Source organism: Hylobates moloch, unplaced genomic scaffold (genome assembly GCF_009828535.3).
Source record: "Hylobates moloch isolate HMO894 unplaced genomic scaffold, HMol_V3 SCAFFOLD_1, whole genome shotgun sequence".
NCBI lineage: Eukaryota > Metazoa > Chordata > Mammalia > Primates > Hylobatidae > Hylobates > Hylobates moloch.
The window spans coordinates 177,111,576-177,131,116 of NW_026652276.1; the positions used below are offsets into that span (position 1 = coordinate 177,111,576).

A 19,541-nucleotide genomic window follows, 5' to 3' on the forward strand; every position below is an offset into this window, starting at 1 on the left:
AACTATGTCCACTTGACAGAATATAATTAAGAAAGCCCTATTTCAACAAGGGAAATTTGCATTCACTGCCCTTGACCAATAAATTATTGACATAAAAAAAAAGAGAAAGAAACTCATATATATTTGCTGCCCATTAGGTACTATGAATCATTTGATTCTTATGGCAGTCCTACCAGTTAGTGATTATTATCCCTATTTCACAATGAGGACAGTGAGACACAGCAAAGTTCATTCACTTAACATACCGTTATCTAGTGCTTACTAAATAAACCATAGGAACTGGTCTAGGCCCTGGGGATATCACAGTGACCGAGATGGAAAGGTTTACAACTTCTCATGGAACATGTTTCTTGTCAGAGGAGAGAAAACATATATAAGTAAAGAAAAACCAACCAAACAAATTAAAAAAAAACACAAAACCTAGTAGCATTCATGCAATATAGGATATGAAAAGATAATGGTGCAACTTAGAATGCCTGGTTGGAATCTTTAGATTTCTTAAGACTTGGAATGCTTATTTATTAAGCAGAATTATTTCTTAACACTGGGAAGGCTTATGTATTTCTTAAGACTGGGAGGGCTTATTTCTTAAGACTGGGAAGACAGAGGGAAGATCCAAATGCGAGGAGGAGCCAACAGCATGGAGGTCAGAGGGAAGCGCGTGACAGACAGAAGGAGAGTCCAGGCCAAACTCTAAAGCCCAAGCCCTAGAGCTCTGTGGGAAAAGGAGAAAGTGGAGCAACACCGGGGCTGGGGTAGGCAGCCATGAGATAATGACAGACTTTGAGCCAGATTTTAATCTAAAGGAGTTGGGAAACAATGGGAGGAACATCACGACCCAATTTATATTTTTAAAGAAAGAAATGATCACTCTGGCTACTGTGAGGTGAACTGATTGGTGGTGGTCGAGGGAGGCACGGAGCATAGAAGACAGAATAATAGGAAGACCTTTCAGTGGTCCAGATGAAAGGTGGTAGAGGCGATGCTAAGGATAGATAGTGTGGCACTCAAGAAAGAAGAATCAGGACAAATCCTAGGTTTTTGCCAAGAGCCGAAGAACCATTTACTGAGTGGAAGCCTGGGAAAGGATTTGGTTTGTCTCTGGTAATCAAGACCGTCTTGTTAATTTGCTAAATTTCAGAAGACTTTTAGACTCTGAGGGAAGATAGCGATTAGGACTTGGCTGAACAAGTATGGATTTGGGGGTCAAGATAGGAGACAAAAATTTGAGAGTCATATTTGAAAAACTTAAATTATCAAATATTCAATCCAGTATATGAAGAAAAAAATGTGATTCCAGTTTTAGTTTGCTTCTTTGTTGTTATAAGATGGATTATTTACTAGAGAAAACATGTTATAAGCCAAAGGTCAAAGTTTTTGCTAGAGAAAAGTACACAATTTCAACAAAAACATAAAAAATTATATTTGTATTAACAAGTTACATTAGATCTGTCATTAAAATGATCAAACAAAGAAGTAGATAATAGACCAGCCTGGCAATAATATCCTGTCTTTACTAAAAATACAAAAATTAGCTGGGTGTGGTGGCGTACACCTGTAATCCCAGCTACTTGGGAGCCTGAGGCACAAAAATTGCTTGAACCCAGGAGGTGGAGTTTGCAGTAAACCAAGATCATGCCACTGCACTCCAGCATGGGTGACAGAGAAAGACTCCATCTCAAAAAGAAAAAAGTAGATGATAGACCTATTCAACTTCTTAACATGACTTAAATTCAATTAAAAATACAGATGGTAGAGAATACATTAGTTCTATAACAGGATATTTTTGAGTTGAGATAAAACCGAAATGTATTTATGATTTAAATAATATAAATTATAATATTACGCTTATGTATACATTAGCTAACTTTGTTCATAAATCAGAAGGCATCTAGCAAAATGCATTCTGTTTTATGGTGGTGCAGATTGAGCGAATGAAATAAAAATTGTTAAATATGTATTTTAATGTGAATTAATGATGAAGTAACTAGATATCATCCATTTATTTTAGACCCAATCCTAAGAAAGAATAGGATGTAAATGTATAAAATAATAGTATCTTATTAAGTTTTAAATATTGTATAAGAGCTAATTCTCTGTAAAATGGCATAATCCAGAAAAGCTGACTTTTAAAATATTGCTGTGAAATGAATCCTATCTAAACACACTTAACATTAAAAAATAAGTACCTAAATAAAATCAAAGCTCTGTTACCACAGACAATTTCATAGAACACATGAAAGTATTTTGAAAGGAAGGGGCCGGGCATGGTGGCTCATGCCTGTACTCCCAGAACTTTGGGAGGGCGAGGCAGGTGGATCACTTGAGATTAGGAGTTCGAGACCAGCCTGACCAACATGGTGAAACCCCATCTCTACCAAATACAAACATCAGCCGGCATGGTGGTGTATGCCTGTAATCCCAGCTACTTGGGAAGCTGAGGCAGGAGAATCGCTTGAACCTGTGAGGCGGAGGTTGCAGTGAGCCAAGATCACACCATTGCTCTCCAATCTGGGCAACAAGAGCTAAACTTTATCTCAAAAAGAAAAAAAAAAAAAAAAGGAAGAAAGGTAGATAGATGTTTAGATGATGATCATACCTATAAAATATGGGCTACTGTACTACTGAAAGCATTTGGTAGGATTCCTAGAAATCTGTTTTCTTTCTCTCCCCTCCTTTAAGTAAGTTTTTTTGTTGTTTTGTTTTTTGTTTTGAGACAGAGTCTCACTCTTTCGCCCAGGCTGAAGTGCAGTGGCCTGATCTCAGCTCACTGCAACCTCCACCTCTCGGGTTCAAGCGATTCTTCTGCCTCAGCCTCCCTGGTAGCTGGGGCTACAGGTGCCTGCCACAATTCCCGGCTAATTTTTGTATTTTTAGTAGAGATGGGGGTCCACCATATTGGCCAGGCTGGTCTCGAACTCCTGACCTTGTGATCCACCCACCTTAGCCTCCCAAAGTATTGGGATTACAGGCACGAGCCCCCATGCCCGGCCTCTTTTAAGTAAGTTTTAAGTGGCTAATGTTGCAGAAAAATACTACAGTAGTTCATATATATTCTTGGCTTCCTTAACTTCTGCTTTGGATGAATATCCATAACATCTTATTATAAAATATTCATTAGTCAAAATTCTGGAATTCTCACAAATAAGTGCTCTATTTTGGGTAAAGCCACACATTTCTTATTCCCACATAATTCGCCAGTTGAATAGGAGTGCCTAGGACTTTGTTGATGTCCAAATTCAGCCTCTGGAAGACTGAGAATGCCCCTTGCCCACTTCCGATGAATAACATTGTGTGTGTGTGCATGCGCATACGTGTGCATATGTGCATTTAAAATTATAAGCATTTTATGTAAGCTGTTAATTGTTAAATTGGTTAATTACTCCAGATAATCAAGAATTAAGTTTATGAAAGAGGAGGCTGCATGAGATTAAAAAAAAGGAATTAACTGTATTTTTTAACATAAAACACCTTTAAAATATCTTTCCAACATAAGTGATACACAAATTTCTACATTTAAAGGCCCAGTTTCTTTCATCTCTCAGCCATGACCTTCATAACATAAAACTTAACAGTTTAAAAATTCCTTAAATTCAAATATGGACAAGCAACTTTAATCCAACAGAAAAATAGACAATGAATGTAATAAGAACAATCACAAAAGTAAAGTACTCTAAGATATATGAAAAGATGCTTAACCTCACCTTATAATAAGAGAAATTCAAACTATATTTTCTCAATCAAATTAGCAAAACACCCTAAACTTTAATTACATATGGTTTATGAGGTTACGCGGATACAGGCACTCTTGCATATAGTCAGGGAATTTTAAAGTGATATGATCCCTATGGAAGCAAAGTTGGCAGTATTTGTTAAAATTATAAATGCTTTTGACTCAGTAATTCCACTTTAAAATTTATCTTACCAATATATTTGCACATCTGTGAATGGGCATATATTCATATATATACATTGCAGTGCTGTATTAGTAAAAATTTAAAAGATTTCAAATACCCACCACAGGTGATCTATACAACAAAATGTTATTTGCAACTATAACCTCTCTAAGTTTTGATACAGAAATATTCTAAGATATTTTAAGTGAAGAAAAGAAAGGTAAAGAAAAAGGTTTATATTATGATTCCTTTTGACTGTAAAAAAGTTGAGAATTAATAAAGATTTATACATCTAATTTGTTGCATATGCATAAAAAACTTGAAGGAATGCCCAAGATTTTAGACAAGATTAATTCATTGAGGGCAAAGGAGTGAGAACTAAACAGAGGGTAAGTCCAGATGGAAGTTTATCTTTATCACTCTAAACCTTTATATTCTTTTGGCTTTTGAACCATAAAATGTATTCTCTTATAAAGGGCTGGACACGGCGGCTCACACCTGTAATCCCACGACTTGGGAGGCCAAGGTGAGAAGATAATTTGAGGTCAGGAGTTTGAGACCAGCCTGGCCAACATGGTGAGACCCCGTCCCTACTAAAAATACAAAAATTTGCAGGGCATAGTGGCGCATGCCTGTAATCCCAGCTACTCAGGGGGCTGCGGCAGGAGAATCACCTGAACCCGGGAGGTGGAGGTTGCAGTGAGCTGAGATCGCATCACTGCACTCCAGCGGGGGCAACAGAGTTACTCTGTCTCAAAAAAAAAAGTGAATGTGCCTGATTTTATTAAGTACACAAGTTTGAAAAAAATTATCTCAAATTAAATTTCAGAAATAAAATGGATACTAAAATCTGATTTGTGTTATATTTATAGAATTATATTTATCTTTAGTATTCCTCTGAACCTCCAGATATAGTTCCTAACACAGTGGATGTTCAATATACAGCTGATGCTTGAACAACTTGGGGGTTAGGGATGCTAACCCCCAGTGTAGTCTAAAGCTGGAGTATATATAACCTTTGAATCCCCCAAAACACTACTAATAGCCTATTGTTTACCAGAAGCCTTACTGATAACATAAATAGTTGAGTAACACATATTTTTATAAGTATTATATACTGTATTGTTACAATCAAATAAGCTAAAGAAAAGAAAATGTTAAGAAAACCATAAGAGAAAATATATTTACTATTAAGTAGAAGTAGCTTATCATGAATGTCTTCATCTTAGCCATTAAATACATCTTAACTTCCATTTTTACTTTTCCATATAACATTAAATAATAATTTACATATGATAAGAACACAAGGAATCTGAAAATTATAAATTACATTATTTTGTTTTCTTTAACTGGAGAATTAATGTCTAGGCTATTCCTATGTACATTTGAACTCCTGCTTCCTTTGGAAAGTGGTTTACGACTAAGCAACTTGTAGTACAACAATGCCTATTGTACGCCTTTGACTTGTGAAAATAATAGAACCTAAAAGTTCAAAGAATGCATGAAAGCCAAGCTGATTGTCCATTGCTAAAAAGAGCAATTAGCAAATCAATGAGCTAGTCTGTGTTTATACTTTTTAAAAAGTTAATTGCTTATTTCTTTACGAATCTGTTTCAACATTATAAGCCACTAGTGATCATCAGTCAAATCTGTCAAAATCATCAAAGCATATTGTGAGAAACCTTTTCCTTTTGAACCATTACAAAGTTAAAGAAAATTTCTAATGGCTATTTCCATATTTCATTTTCATTAACAATGCTTACTGCCTGAAATTCAATTTTTTTTGTTGTTGTTGAATTAACCTTAGGACAATATTGAATAAGGTAATTAACTCAGAAAACCATGACAAGTTTAGTTAAAGTCTTGAGTCCCAGGAAGTCTTTACTTGGCAGGTGACGGTGGAACAAGAAATGTGCATTCAAGAAAGAAACACCTCTCCCCTGAAATCTATTTTCGTTTGAGAGCTGAAAAATGTGTGTTCTCCTCTCCTTCATCGTACACAAGGAACTATAGCATTTAAATATATTTTGACAAAGTGTAGAGAATTGTCTTTGTAGTATAGTGATGTCAGTGAGTTTTAAAACTGTGTCTCTTGCAGGTTAAAAGGAACGGCCACGAGAGGAAATGACTAAATCCTCAGAGTATATCTTCATTGACAGCTGATAATTAGCATGCAGCTTAGCAATAACAATTAGTTCCCTCTTTAGAAAATTTCCGGATGAACTCTGAGTTGGTGCATTTCAGTTTCATCTTATTTCTTTGTCCATTCCCTCCCCAAGCAATTCATGTTATTTTTAGAGTAGGAAGAACTCAAGATGAGCTTGCTTCATTTAACGGAGTCAGCACTGTCCATTATTTCACTGTGTTTTCTTGAGATTACCCAAGATTAGAGTTTCTTCTGTCCCCATCTTCCTGTATATTTACTGTTTCTTTCATCCAGGTAGCTTGAAGCAGCGTGAAGGGATTTAAAGGAGTCAGCCGTTAGTTGGTAAATATGCCAAGTCCAGGGACCATGATTTGGAGTTCAGATAATTAATATGACTTAAAGGAGTGACACTAAAACTAAGAAAGGAAAAATCCTTAAGGAGGGAGGAAAGCCTTGCTTGCCTTTTTATTGCCTTCAGTATATGCAAAAAATATTCAATACATTTTGAAACTCCATGGCAAATTAGGTAAAAATATTTCAGTTTTCTCAAAAATGAGATATGTAAAACTAAAAATGTCATGAATCAATAAGTCAAAGCAACACAAAAATTTGTAATTATTTCAGATAGTTTATAAAATACACAATAAAGGTGATCAAAATTGAATTGATATTAACCTGAATTTTTCTATTTATCTTGTTGCCATTAAATTATTTTGAATTATCTCAATACAACCTATTAAATATTTTAAAAACCTTCTATATCAGGCTCTGCAAAAATGCATTCATTTCTGACACATTATAATCCCTTAATAGACTAGACTTTTAATTACTAGGATATTTTAAAAATAATATTTAGAAATCTCATGTGCATTGTAACAAAGCTCTCCAGTCAACTTCTGTTGTTCAAATTTTGTCACCAACACTGACCAAATAACCTTAGCTCTGTACTGAATCTCTAATAAATTCTCTTTTTGCATGCAGAAAATGAGGATAATAGTATTTCTGAGGAGGTGTCACAATGATTACATGACATAAAAATGTCTAGCCCTTAGATAGTACATGCCATGTAACTGCTCAATAAATATTTATTAACTGTTATTATCACCTTGAGAGTTAGGGTGGGGAGGATCAGTACCCGGATGTAGGAGGAAATTTGGTTGCATAAAAAAAAGGAGACATCTCGTACGTCTTCCCCTTTTATTTATATAATTTCATTTTTGATAAAGTAACACATGTTCACTGGAGAAAATTTATGTAATATAAAAATTTTACAAAGGTCTGTAGAAGAGCCTGAATTCTCATTTTCACTAGTTATTGTAATTTTTAAAAATACCTCTTAAAATGATATTTTCGTCCTCATTCCTTTGAACATTTAATGAAGTTGAATCTTTTTATGCAAATTCACTTTTTGTGTCCTCTTTGATAACGTTCTATTTACAGAACAGAGTTGATATTTTTTCTTCTTTCTTTAAAATAATTTTTTTAACATATTAAAAGAACATATTAAAAACAATTTGTTTCCATATGTGCTATATGTATGTTTTTTACCCCAGATTTCCCTAATAATTATGTTTCTGCTTCTTTCTTAAACTTCAGAATTCCATGATTTATCAAAGTTTACTGCTTTGATCTCATTGTTTTATGTTTATAATGCTCTTTTTACAAATAAAGCATACTGCAATTTCTATGAATTTCATACGGATGAGATAGATGAAAATCTCCTCATTATAAAATAGTTTGGAAATAGAAGCATTCTTCTCTATGCAGATATGAAATTTATTCTCCAGTCATGTGAGTCACTTTCACAATCCAGTTATCAGGAAAAATGACTTAAGATCAATGAAGACTCAAATTTTCATATTTGGCAGATACTCTCCAACATGCAATATAATTATATAATCATAAACATCTATATATGATTGAACATCTAAACATCATGAACATCGAAACATCATGAACATCTAAACATCATGAACATCTAAACATCATGAACATCTAAACATCATGAACATCTAAACATCATGAACATCTAAACATGATTATATAATCATGAAAAGCTATCAACAGCAGGCCAACTTAGTCTAGCAGCAATACAGATTGTAACAAATTTATGGTATTATAAATTTGTTCATGAATAAAGACAGACTGGCTAAGTTTGCTATGGAATTGAAACATGCTTCATGTTGACTGCTCTGACCCCACGCACATTAATTATAGAAACCACACTTTTTACCATGTGGCTTCCACATTTTAACCGCAGATGGATAATTGTTCACAACACATCCAATCTAGATGAAGCCAGCAATCTATGAATTATGAACACTAGCTGACACAATTTCATTATTTCCCTTGAGAATTTGAATTGCAAAATGCGGGAGCTATTGTCACACTGTGGTGATGTGGGAGCTGGAAATTTATATATAATTGGGAGCTAACAGATATATTTGGCCATGAGCTAAATAATAAGCCCTTTAGAATCAGGACAGTGAAGCGGTGGCATTAAAAGAAGCAAGAAGCTAAGATGCAACATCTTCTAAGAGATAAACTACCTTGGCTTCTGTTCATTTTCTGATTACCATGAGGCCAGGATTTCTGTCCTCACCTTTATATTACCTTAATTTAATCTCAGTCCATTGCAGTCATTAATATTCCAAATAACATGGCTACCTAAGGCCATAAAGTGACTTTTGGTGGAGTGAATTTTGATGTTAGTTTAGTTGTCTTTTATTAAGGGATGTAGTTACAAGCACAGGTGTGGAACTTTACACCTTAATTCTTAGCGATGTTGAATGTCCACCATACTATTTTTCGGTATACCTATTAAGACCTTAGAAGAAATTTCTCTTCGTTCTTAATACTAGATAATGTTCCTAAGCAAGTGATACAGTTTTTTTTTTTTTTTCTTGTATTACAATGACTTCCTCTACTTTGGATTTTGGGAAGCCTGAGGTCAAATTTGGGATTCATTTTAATAATGTATCAGATATTAGCAGATGACTTCCAGTTACATTTATTACAACCCACTCATCTTAACTGTTTTTCTCTTACCCTTACTCCCCTAGAAATATATTTGCTTATTTGATTGGGTATATTTGTATAAGTCGTTTCAGATCCTTTTTGGAAAGAGGCAAATTAATCAAATAAAGTAGAAGAATTGAGTTAATATTGAATAAGAGTAAATATATAATAAACATTCACATCTTTTCAAAAAGTTTCTATTTTAGAACGGCTCCGTGTCCATTATTGCAGATATATGTCTAAAGCACAAATATTCATCTATAATGGATACTTCTAACCTTTCTTGAATAAAGTCAAGGATGTTACAAAATTGTAACCAGTTAGGAAAAGCAGTCTAGGCCTTAGAGAAAATTAAGGATCAAGATAGGATTTATGCCAGTGAAAGTGGACATGAAAAATATAAATCACGGCATTCATAAACTCTAGTTAGTGCTATGATTTTAAAATAATGTCTATCTACTGACAAATCTTAATGTCTTAGGAATTCAATTGTTGTCACTGTTTTGTTGTATGGTATTGGTCAGAGTAGAGAGTGGCCGAAGCATTCAATGCATTTTTCTTTTCTTACATTATGAAATGTTTAAAGAAAACTATAGTCTGTTCGTTAGGTTTTATAAATTTAAAAAATGACCTTAGAAATTATTCTAAGAAGTATCTTCATAAATAAAATGACATTTCTCAATTTATTACCTATGGTATGTAATGATATTCAGTTTTATGTATCCAAACATATTTTGGCAACAATTTTCTCTGAGGCAATATTAATAAATCAGGAAAAGTAATCTCCAAAATTCCTTATTACATTTTTTTCACTGACATTATAATCATTTAGGGTCAGAGCAAAAGTTGTAAATGAATTTTCTAGCTACTTGACTTTAGGCAAGCTTAAACATGGGACATGTGATAGTTAGACTTGCTCTTCACCACTCCCTCCCTTTGATAAGCTTCCGAAAGTATGAAAAACAAAAATAAAAGCTCAGCACTGTACTTTAAAGGACTCCATAAATCATCTACGTGTCAATTTGCTTCTTTCTTTTTTTGCACTGTTTTATCAGCTTCATTTTAGAAATGCAATTTAGTCAAAGAATTAAGAATTTTAAAGGTGGAAGGGTGATTAACAGGTGAAGAATCCAGTCTAAAGAGGTTAAGAGGTTGTTCAAGTTTACCTACGCAATTATTGTCAAAGCCAAGATCAAAATCTGGCCTTCGGATTCTCGGTCTACAAAGACCTTTGGTTATAATATACACACCTGTTATGCTTTAATTCTCATGTTTTTAGAGGTAGATTGAGTGATTTTTATTGTAATAGTGTATGACCATAAGATAGTCATTAAATTTTTAGGCACCCAGGTTTCTCCAGTAAAATAAAATACATTGGTAATTTAAACTGTCACACAGTGGTTGTTTACTGTTTTGTAAAAGTGTGTGTGTGTGTGTGCGTGTGTATATATATATATATATAAATGTAAAGATCATTAAAAATGAAGATTCACAAAATTTGCATTTGTTGTATGTACACTTCGGTTCTTTCCCTTTGCTTTCTCCAAAGTATATACCCACAGAAACGTGCACATCTTTGTGATTTCATAGGATTTGGCCATAGAGAGGAAGAATAGGTTAGAAGAGAAGGTGATACACCAGAATAAAATAAGATTGATGATTCAATAGTTTCTACTATTATTTACAAAGAAATAAAAACTACTACCTTTAGACTATTAGAACTGTAATATTCTTAGCAAGTAGGCAAATTGGTAAGTCGTAAGAGCAAGTAAAACTTGGTGTCTATCTTGCCATGTGCGTGCAGGGATAATGAGGTATTAATCACCTCACTGGGTAGCAGGCAAGGTCATCCCTAGATGGATTCACTCATGGAGTGCCTCCTTTACTGGATGGGCTGCCTCTTACTAAAATCCCTCATAATTGAATCTTTCATGACTTTCTCTTATTTCCCAACTTAGTCCCTAAGCTCTACACCTGAGTCTTTTGGGTAGCTCTGTAGTCTAGGAACCTATTCAAGCTAGTGCGTAACCATCCTTTCATCAGTTGTACCCATTCAGATTATTTCACTGTGCGTTAAAACTGAGAAATGTTGCAAACGATTGGAATAACTGGGAAAACTTTTCTAAAAATCCACTTGGCAGTCATGATATAAACATAAATGCCTATGTATAAAGACAAATTATAATGATAGCAGACAGTTTTGAGCTATATTTTTGTTATGCTAGTGGATCCCAACCTGTGCTTCTCTTGCTGTATGCAAAGAAAAACAGTATGATTCTACTTTTTATTAAATGGAAAAAAATTGTCTTCCAGGATTCAAGAATCTCTAATTTTTCAAACTATTTTCTTTTCCTTCCCAAGTAAGTTTTGAGGGTGGGAAAAGAAGGAATATTAGGGAATGGATTTTCTACCATTGAAATTTTTGCTAATACTCTTCATTCATGCCTATGTCAGAAGTTTCAAGCTATATGTTTTACCTATACATATTTAATTTTAAAATCTCAGAATCTGGCAAACCCTTTATGTGTTATACCTATTATTCCTTTTTTCCCCACCCTCAAAACTTATTCTCAGGTTATTTATTTAGATGAATAGTCAAAAGACTCAATATCTCAAAGTTAACTCAATAAGAGAAAGTTTTACCTTTATAAGGGATACATTGATTTTAGCAGTATTGTTCATTTTAAACTAAAGATTTAAATTTAACTCCACAAAGTTTTGGGCATCAACAGTTTGAGGGCAGAGATATAGATAAGGAATATATTATTAATATAGAGGAAAAGATACTTTTAGCAGTATTGTTCATTTAAAACTAAAGATTTAAAGTTAACTCTACTCCACAAAGTTTTGGGCATCAACAGTTTGAGGGTAGAGATATAGATAAGGAATATATTATTAATACAGAGGCATATACTTCATCTCTTCTTTCTCAGAAACAGAAAGTATAAGAGTGGGCACAGTGCTGTAAATTTGTCCTGCTTCATATTCTCATTTGTTTAGATTTTAGAGTCCTAGTCACCAAGAATTCACATTCTCTGTTAGATGCATTAGGCACTGATCTTTGTAAAAAAAAGTTATCTTCTAACTTGCCAACATTTGCCAAAGGGCCTCTTCAGGAATTCTTCAGCATCCAGAGTCTAGGCCTGGGGTTTTTATTCTCTCTCACCACCAAAGGCTCTCATATATCATTTTACCAACCTTAAGTACTGAACTGCCATATGCAATTAAATACATTCAACAAACAAATGCACACACGAGAGGTTTGCCAGATTCTGACTTCTTACAGTTAAATGTATATAGGTAAAACATAGCTCAAAATTTCTGACATAGGCACGAATGCAAGAGTATAAGGAAAAATTGCAATGATTGAAAATATATTCCCACCAGTTTTATCAGTGATCCCTACTGTAACCGTTACCACATTAATGCCTCATTGTATTGATGACACTGATAGTTTGCAGACTGGGAAAATTTGATTGGTTTTGATAGTCACATCCAAAATTTCAAGTAGAAACATTATTTTTCTGAGTGGCATTTATCTGGAATTCAATAAACACACTCTGGTGGGTTTAATGTAGATTTGGAACCATTATACATTAGAGAAGCTGTAAAATGACTTTCACCTAGCAGTTTAAGACTATGAAGGATGATTATTTTTCTGTATTTAAAAATATAGAATATTTTTCTTACATATTAAATTGATGAAGTTTTTAGATTCATAAATTTATGAAATATTTTAAGTTGTGCACATTAAAATTTGTTGCCAGTATATTTATGATAAAATGAATGTTAATGACTCAGTTCCAATAGCAATGTAAACAGAGCTATGAGAAAAGGGTTATAAAGGTATTTATATTTTCTCATGTGCTTAGTGTACATGTCACTTTGCATTTCAGAGCTCTTGAATCTGAACAGAACATCAATATTTCATAGCCCTTTTGGATTTCTTGATCTCCATACAATGCTGCTGGATGAATATCAAGAGCGGCTCTTCGTGGGAGGCAGGGACCTTGTATATTCCCTCAGCTTGGAGAGAATCAGTGACGGCTATAAAGAGGTATAGAAATATCAAACTGCATTTCAGTAGAGAAAGAAAAGGGGGGAAATTTCAAGAATGTTACTTGTCTTTTTTTTTTAAATTGTATTGACCACTTTAAATTTGAGTGATTACTTTTTAAATAAAATATTAGTTAAAACTGAAATCATTTTGAAGAAATGATTTCTAAATCATGTTGTATGAACTTTTCTAGTACAACACTGATACCCGGATTTCCAGACACTCTTGCCTGGTGCATTTGACATTCCTCTTGCATGGTGGCCCTTGTCACCACACCCACTGTCCTGAGACCTGGGTTTGGAGCATAATGAATCACCACCAGTTCCTCTGGGCTTTACTATTCCAAAGTGCAAGCTTGAAGAAATGTAAATATGTGGCCTCAATATAACTACCTCATATAGTTCTGTTGGTAATATCACTACTTCAGGTGGACGCTCCTTTAACCTGGTGGAGTAACTTATACATTTAAAACAAGAAAGTACCAACATCTTTTGGAAAAAGAGAAAAATAATCTGTAATTATAGTCTATAATTATACAAATAATTGAGCCAAATTTTCTTAGACTCATAAATCTTACACAAAACATACATAAATATTTAGAACATAGTATTTTTGGCATAAGTGCATGTATTATGTAATACACTTTCTTTATAATTTATTTTTATGTTTATGAGCCATGTCCATATTTTCTAGTCACTTTTTAAAATTATGACATAAAGCATCGTTCCTTGGTTTCTGCCAGTTCCCTATCCCTGGAGGTAATAATTTTAAACCTTTTGTTGTTTCTTCTGGTTCTTCCCTACATATTTCAAAATAACATTTGCGTACTGTTTATTGATATGTTTCATTTTGGGCAATATCTGTTAAGAAATACATCTTTAAGATGAGGATTTTAGCATCCTTCTTTTGCAATACCACAGTTAAAATATCTGTGTACCATACTTCATCAGCAACCCTCCAATGACTTGCCCTCCATCTTCCCAAAATAATTATACCAAAATTTTTGGTTAAATACCAGTGTCTTTATCTTATTATGATTAAGAAGATAGTATTCACCACTGAGCCACATGCTGGAAGTTTATCACACTTTTCTCTCCCTTTCTTCTGCCCTTGATTCCTTCCTTCTTTACTTATTTCTGCAATTTTCTTGTTTCTCTTGAAATTAAACATTATCTCATTTTTCCCATTTGATAAGATTTTTATATCGTTTCACTAATTTTTCGCCAGCCTCTCTATACAAGTTTTTATACTCCTCTCAATGTAGTACAATTTACCAGTTTTCATCAGTTCACATTGTTTTGGTTTTTAATTGAAGGTATCCTCCATGCTCCACTTGTCTGGCTGGAGCTTAGCTTCACCATCACCTGGAGCATTCTCTCAGCCCCTGACTTGTATAGAACTTCAGTTTCTCAGGCCCCCCACCTATAGTCTGCCATGTTGTGGAAGCATATCCTCTCCTAGCTTCTGGAAGAAGGATACAGAGTCCAGTGTTGAGTCTTGTATGTTTGAAAATTGTATTATTCCAACTTCACACATTATTGATAGATGGATATAAAATTCTAGGTTGAAAACCAGTTGCTTCAGAATTTTGAGGATACTGCTCCATTGTTTCCAGACTTCTAGTATAGCTGCTGAGAAGTCCGATTCTTTCTAATTTCAAAGTTTTTGACGTAACCTGTCTCTCACCCATGTAATTTAGAATCCCTTCTTTAATCTCCGTGTTTTAAAACCTTCTCCTATTTCTCTTAGCATCTCTTTTTATTCCCCTTGCACTGAGACACAATGGAACTTTCTACCAGGGACCCCATGGCCTGCAGCTCTAGAGAATACTCATTATTTCTGTTAGATCTTTTCTTCTCTTCATTCTCCTCTTGACTTTCTTCCTGGGACTCCTCTAAGTCAGATTGTTCCCCCTTTATTGTCTGGCGTTACTGCTTATTATGCATACTTTGAAACACTTCTGATTTCATCCACACCCACCCCTCTTCTCACTCTCTAGGCTTCTAATTTCCTAGAATTTCTGGAGTCTTTTTTGTGAATCAGCTTGCATATTGGCTCCTGTCACCTTGCAAGCAGTTAGATTTCCGCTTTTCCTAGCGTGCAAAGTGCCAACACTTGCCCATATGTTTTAGAGTTTTTAAAATGTTGCTGATATTTCTCTGGCATCCACACTCCAGTTTTATTTATCTTTTTTGGATTATGTCTTTTTAATCCTTTTTCTATCGTTTTCGTGATTACAGGTTAAAGTAGAAGCAAATATTGCATTTCACCCTTTCTTTCTAACGTCTTTATTTTCTATGTAGTTCTCTTTTGACTTCAAACATATGTATACTAATTGCTCTCTTTCACTCTTCCTCTCTCTCCATATATATAAAATATAAATACACACACCCATGCACGCACGCACACACACACACGACCTCCTGCCAGTCAAATTCAATGGGTTTTTCTCTCACTTCTTGGTTGATCTCTTTCCAACTTCAATCCTAACTGGTTTTGCCACTATCTCTTTCTTTTTCTTCTCCCTCTCTCTCTCTGATATCATCTACTTACTCTGGTTTTCTGGGAAGGAGTATCTAACCTAGGGATCATAAACAAGGCTGTCATAGATCGATCCCCATATTAAAATTGTTAATATGTGAATATTAGAAGAACCTATAGAAGATCTGTCATTTCAGAAAATTAACAACCTTTTCATCGAGGAAGTAGTTCTCAAATTATCATCCTTGGACCAAAATATTATGTGACTCTCATGGAGTGGTTCCCTGGAATCCACATTTATAACAAATAGGTGACTCATGTACACAGAATTTAATAACAATTTTCCTGAGGTGTTGTTTCCTATGTGGACTATAAGACCAAGAGATAGCAGCTTCTCATTGTAATGTGATTCCCCTTCAGAGCAGGGGAAATTGAATCGCCTACTCACTCTCATGTATTGTTTTGGCCTAATTATACCCTCAGCACTTCCATACTAGGAAGCTGGGCTTTCATGGAGGAAATGACCTGTGAAAACTATATAAGGGTAGGAGACCAGGAGGGTGATGAGGCTTTGTGAACTGCATCTTAGGAAACTAAATAGAGCGGTATGTGGCCATTGAGCTTCAGGGTGCCATCTAGCCAGGATGTCAAGGAAAGTAGCTATAAAACCTATTTGAGTACCCCATACTGCAGGGTAAATCCTTATTTTGTGGAGCCCAAAATGTATACAACTTGGGGGAGTGGGGGACTTAACTAATATAATTAACTCAAACTTAAATTTCGAAATTGCAAAAACTCCTCTCAGGTGCCAGTCTGGGCAGTTGCCAGGAAGGAGTCCTGAGGCTTGTTATGCTTCATTAGCTCTGATGTAACATCAGCCCCACCTGCATTTCTTATTTTGTACTTGTTCTTCCTGTTTCTTCAGAATGATATGCAATAAAACTCTCAATATGCCCTCTGAGGCTGTTTTTAGTAGCAGCAGAGTAGGAGTAAGGTCTACTTTATGACATTCTGCTTAAAAGAGTGAGCTTAAGAAAATGGTCAGTTCTGCAGTGCTCACCAGGCTCTGATGATGTAATAGGTCTGCTTTGGGGCCCAGCTCTCCTCCTGTCTTGTCTGGACCTTACTCTCTCAATTGTCTTCCTAATATTTTTTTAAATCTCTCCCACTGTGCTTTCTCTATCTCTGAGCTTCTCAACCTTGGTACTGCTGACATCTTGGATAATTCATAGTTAAGGATGGGAGTGCCAGGTTCATTGCAGGATGTTTAGCTGCATTCCTGGCTTGTACCTACAAAATGCCAGTAGCACCCTCTCCACAGTCATGATAATCAGGAGAAGTCTGCACACTTAATTTAGCTTACCTATCTATAAACAAGATTCAGACCCTCCAAATGAAGACACAGATATGATGCATGCCTGTAGTCCCAGCTACTCTGAAGGCTGAGGCAGGAGGATTGCTTGAGCCCAGGAGTTTAAGATCAGCCTGGGCAGCATAGTGAGACACTCTCTTAAAAACAAAAACAAAAAAGACAGACACACACGCACACACACACCCCATTAACCATGGATCTACTCGGTGATACACCTTTCCTTCTTTCCTTCCAATCAAAAACCTTGAAAATGTAGCCAAAGCCTTTTTTCACCTTCTATTTATTTCTTTAATATCTTTTAAAATATACCATTTCATACAGAAAAGGATATACATAACATAAATTCATTAGAATGTATAATAAAATAAATACTTCTGAACCCAGCTCCCAACATCTGAATGAGAATATCACCAATCCCATTGCAGGCGCAGCTACCTTCATCTTCTCCCTATTTCCCTCCACATGCACCCTGCTGCCCAGGAGCAATTACTACCTACTACTCTTTGTTGTTTTCATTTTTAAAAATTATTTTATTATATATTTTCCCATACAGTATATATTCTCTATATACTGTTTTCCTACACAGTATATTATTTAGTGTCACTACTTTTGAGCTATGTAAAAATCATATACAATGGTGTGTTGCATTCTTCTGGGATTGCCTCTTGTTTTGTTTTTATTTAATATTATTTCTTATATTTAATTATGTACCTGTACCCATGCCTTATTTGCTGTAGAAGTAGAATAGTGAATTGGGAGCACTCAACTGGGATTTTGGTGTTTAAATCCTGGCTATGCATGTATAATATTGGGCAAGTTCCTAAATCCCTTTGTGTCCCTATGTCTTTATTTGTAAAAGGATAAATATTATTCCTCTTTGAAGATAAAAATTATGAATTAATTTATGTAAAGTACCAAGAGCAATGCTTGGCACATAGCAGTATGTATAAGCTCTTATTATTTACTCTGTATTCTGTGTAATATGTTCCATCATATGAATATAGCACAATTTATTTATCCATTCCATGTCAAAGGACATTTGGGTGGTTTCCTGTATTTCATTTTATCAATGTTGCTATGATCACTTTAGTAAACTTCTCCTGATACATGCATGTGGGAAAGCATCCAGGGCATATATATTCAGGAGTAGAGTTTCCAAAGATAGAATATGTTAATGTCAAGATAATGCCAAATAGCTTTCCAATGTGGTTATACAAAGTTCCACTACTTCCATCAGTTCATGAATTCCCAGTGAACTCACACACTCTCTCACGCTTATTCTGTTGTTCTGCTTGATCCCCACGTTCCTCAACACTCTTCCCTTGATTCATTTATTTATCTCTGCACCAATACCTCTCTATCTTAGCAACTATATTATTGTTAATTATTTTTAGCTTTATTTGATCATAATTTTAATAACTAGAATTATTTCAGAACACACTGAGTATAAAATTAGGAAATACACTGGAAAAGTAAAATAATATTATAATATAATGCCAGATATGATACATGTTATAAAGAAAATAAAACAACTTAGTGGAAGTAAGACAGTAGAGGTTGGTGAGGAGAGTAGGGTGGTCAAGAAAATATTTTCTAGGGAGGTGATATTTAAGAAGATAGCAAAATTAAATGCCCACTATCCATTTTTCAAGGCTCAATGACCAGTTTTGACTAGTTACACTGCAGAACTGGTAAAGTAACATCAGAGCATGTGCCTCAGGCTGATTTGAAGGACCAGGTCATCGAAACAGATGGACAGGCATTGACTTGCAAGTGTGATGGTTGATGAATCATCTTTGTGAAGAGAAGGATAGTAAGCTAGGTGAAAACATATTCAATTAATGAGGAGAAAGTAGCAATGGATGATGGTAGATGACTACAAGGCGGAAGGTAGCAGGTGGTATGGTTGTGACCACATGAACTTTAAAGCAGGTAGGGTTTTATTATTTTAAATCTTTATTGATAGGTGAATTTAGAGAGGAAAAAATTAGTGAGGAGAAGGCAAGTGGTCAGTGAAAATATTTTCCTCACATGTGGGTTTAGAGTAAAAAAGCCACCACTATATCTGACAGAGAAACAGTGTTCTCAGGGGACAACCTGATTTTAACCAGAGCAAGAAGGTGAAGGAACATGGGGAGAGAAAGACTGAAGTTGCAGGGATCTCGTCAATGACATTCCAAAGGATTTCACAGAAGGGTTTGAGGTCTCGGAAAGGTGGGGTCAGATTGGGGGTGGTGCAGACCCATGTGATGTATGAGTCCAAGTATTCACTGTTGACCTGGAAGTGGGTCGGGTCAATACTTCCCACGGTGACTATGGTCAACAGGGGTATGTCATGATGGATTAGTCCTGATGATCTCTTCAGGGGAGATAAATAACCTTCCATTTTAACTTCATTTAGAAAATGGGAGCCATTGAACATGTTGATCCTCACCCTCCCATCACCAAATCTACTGTTTCCACATGATGTTCTCCACCTCCTTGTTATATTGGCGGTACCCCCTCCTTTTATGAAATGTCACTCCTTAAACCCATGCTCTGGGTCCCAGCTTGTTGACCTTTCTTAAGAGT

General features: G+C 35.1%; 1 protein-coding gene across 1 annotated transcript in view; it reads left to right on the plus strand.

Annotated features, from left to right (window-relative positions):
* The first annotated feature begins 12,988 nt into the window (after positions 1–12,988).
* The window catches only part of SEMA3E (semaphorin 3E), a 116,238-nt gene continuing 109,685 nt past the window's right edge, over positions 12,989–19,541 (plus strand). Inside the window, exon 1 of the mRNA XM_032761203.2 lies at positions 12,989–13,117. Coding sequence (XP_032617094.1) covers positions 13,022–13,117 — 96 coding nt within the window. The 5' untranslated portion in view covers positions 12,989–13,021. The remainder of the gene's footprint in view (positions 13,118–19,541) is intronic.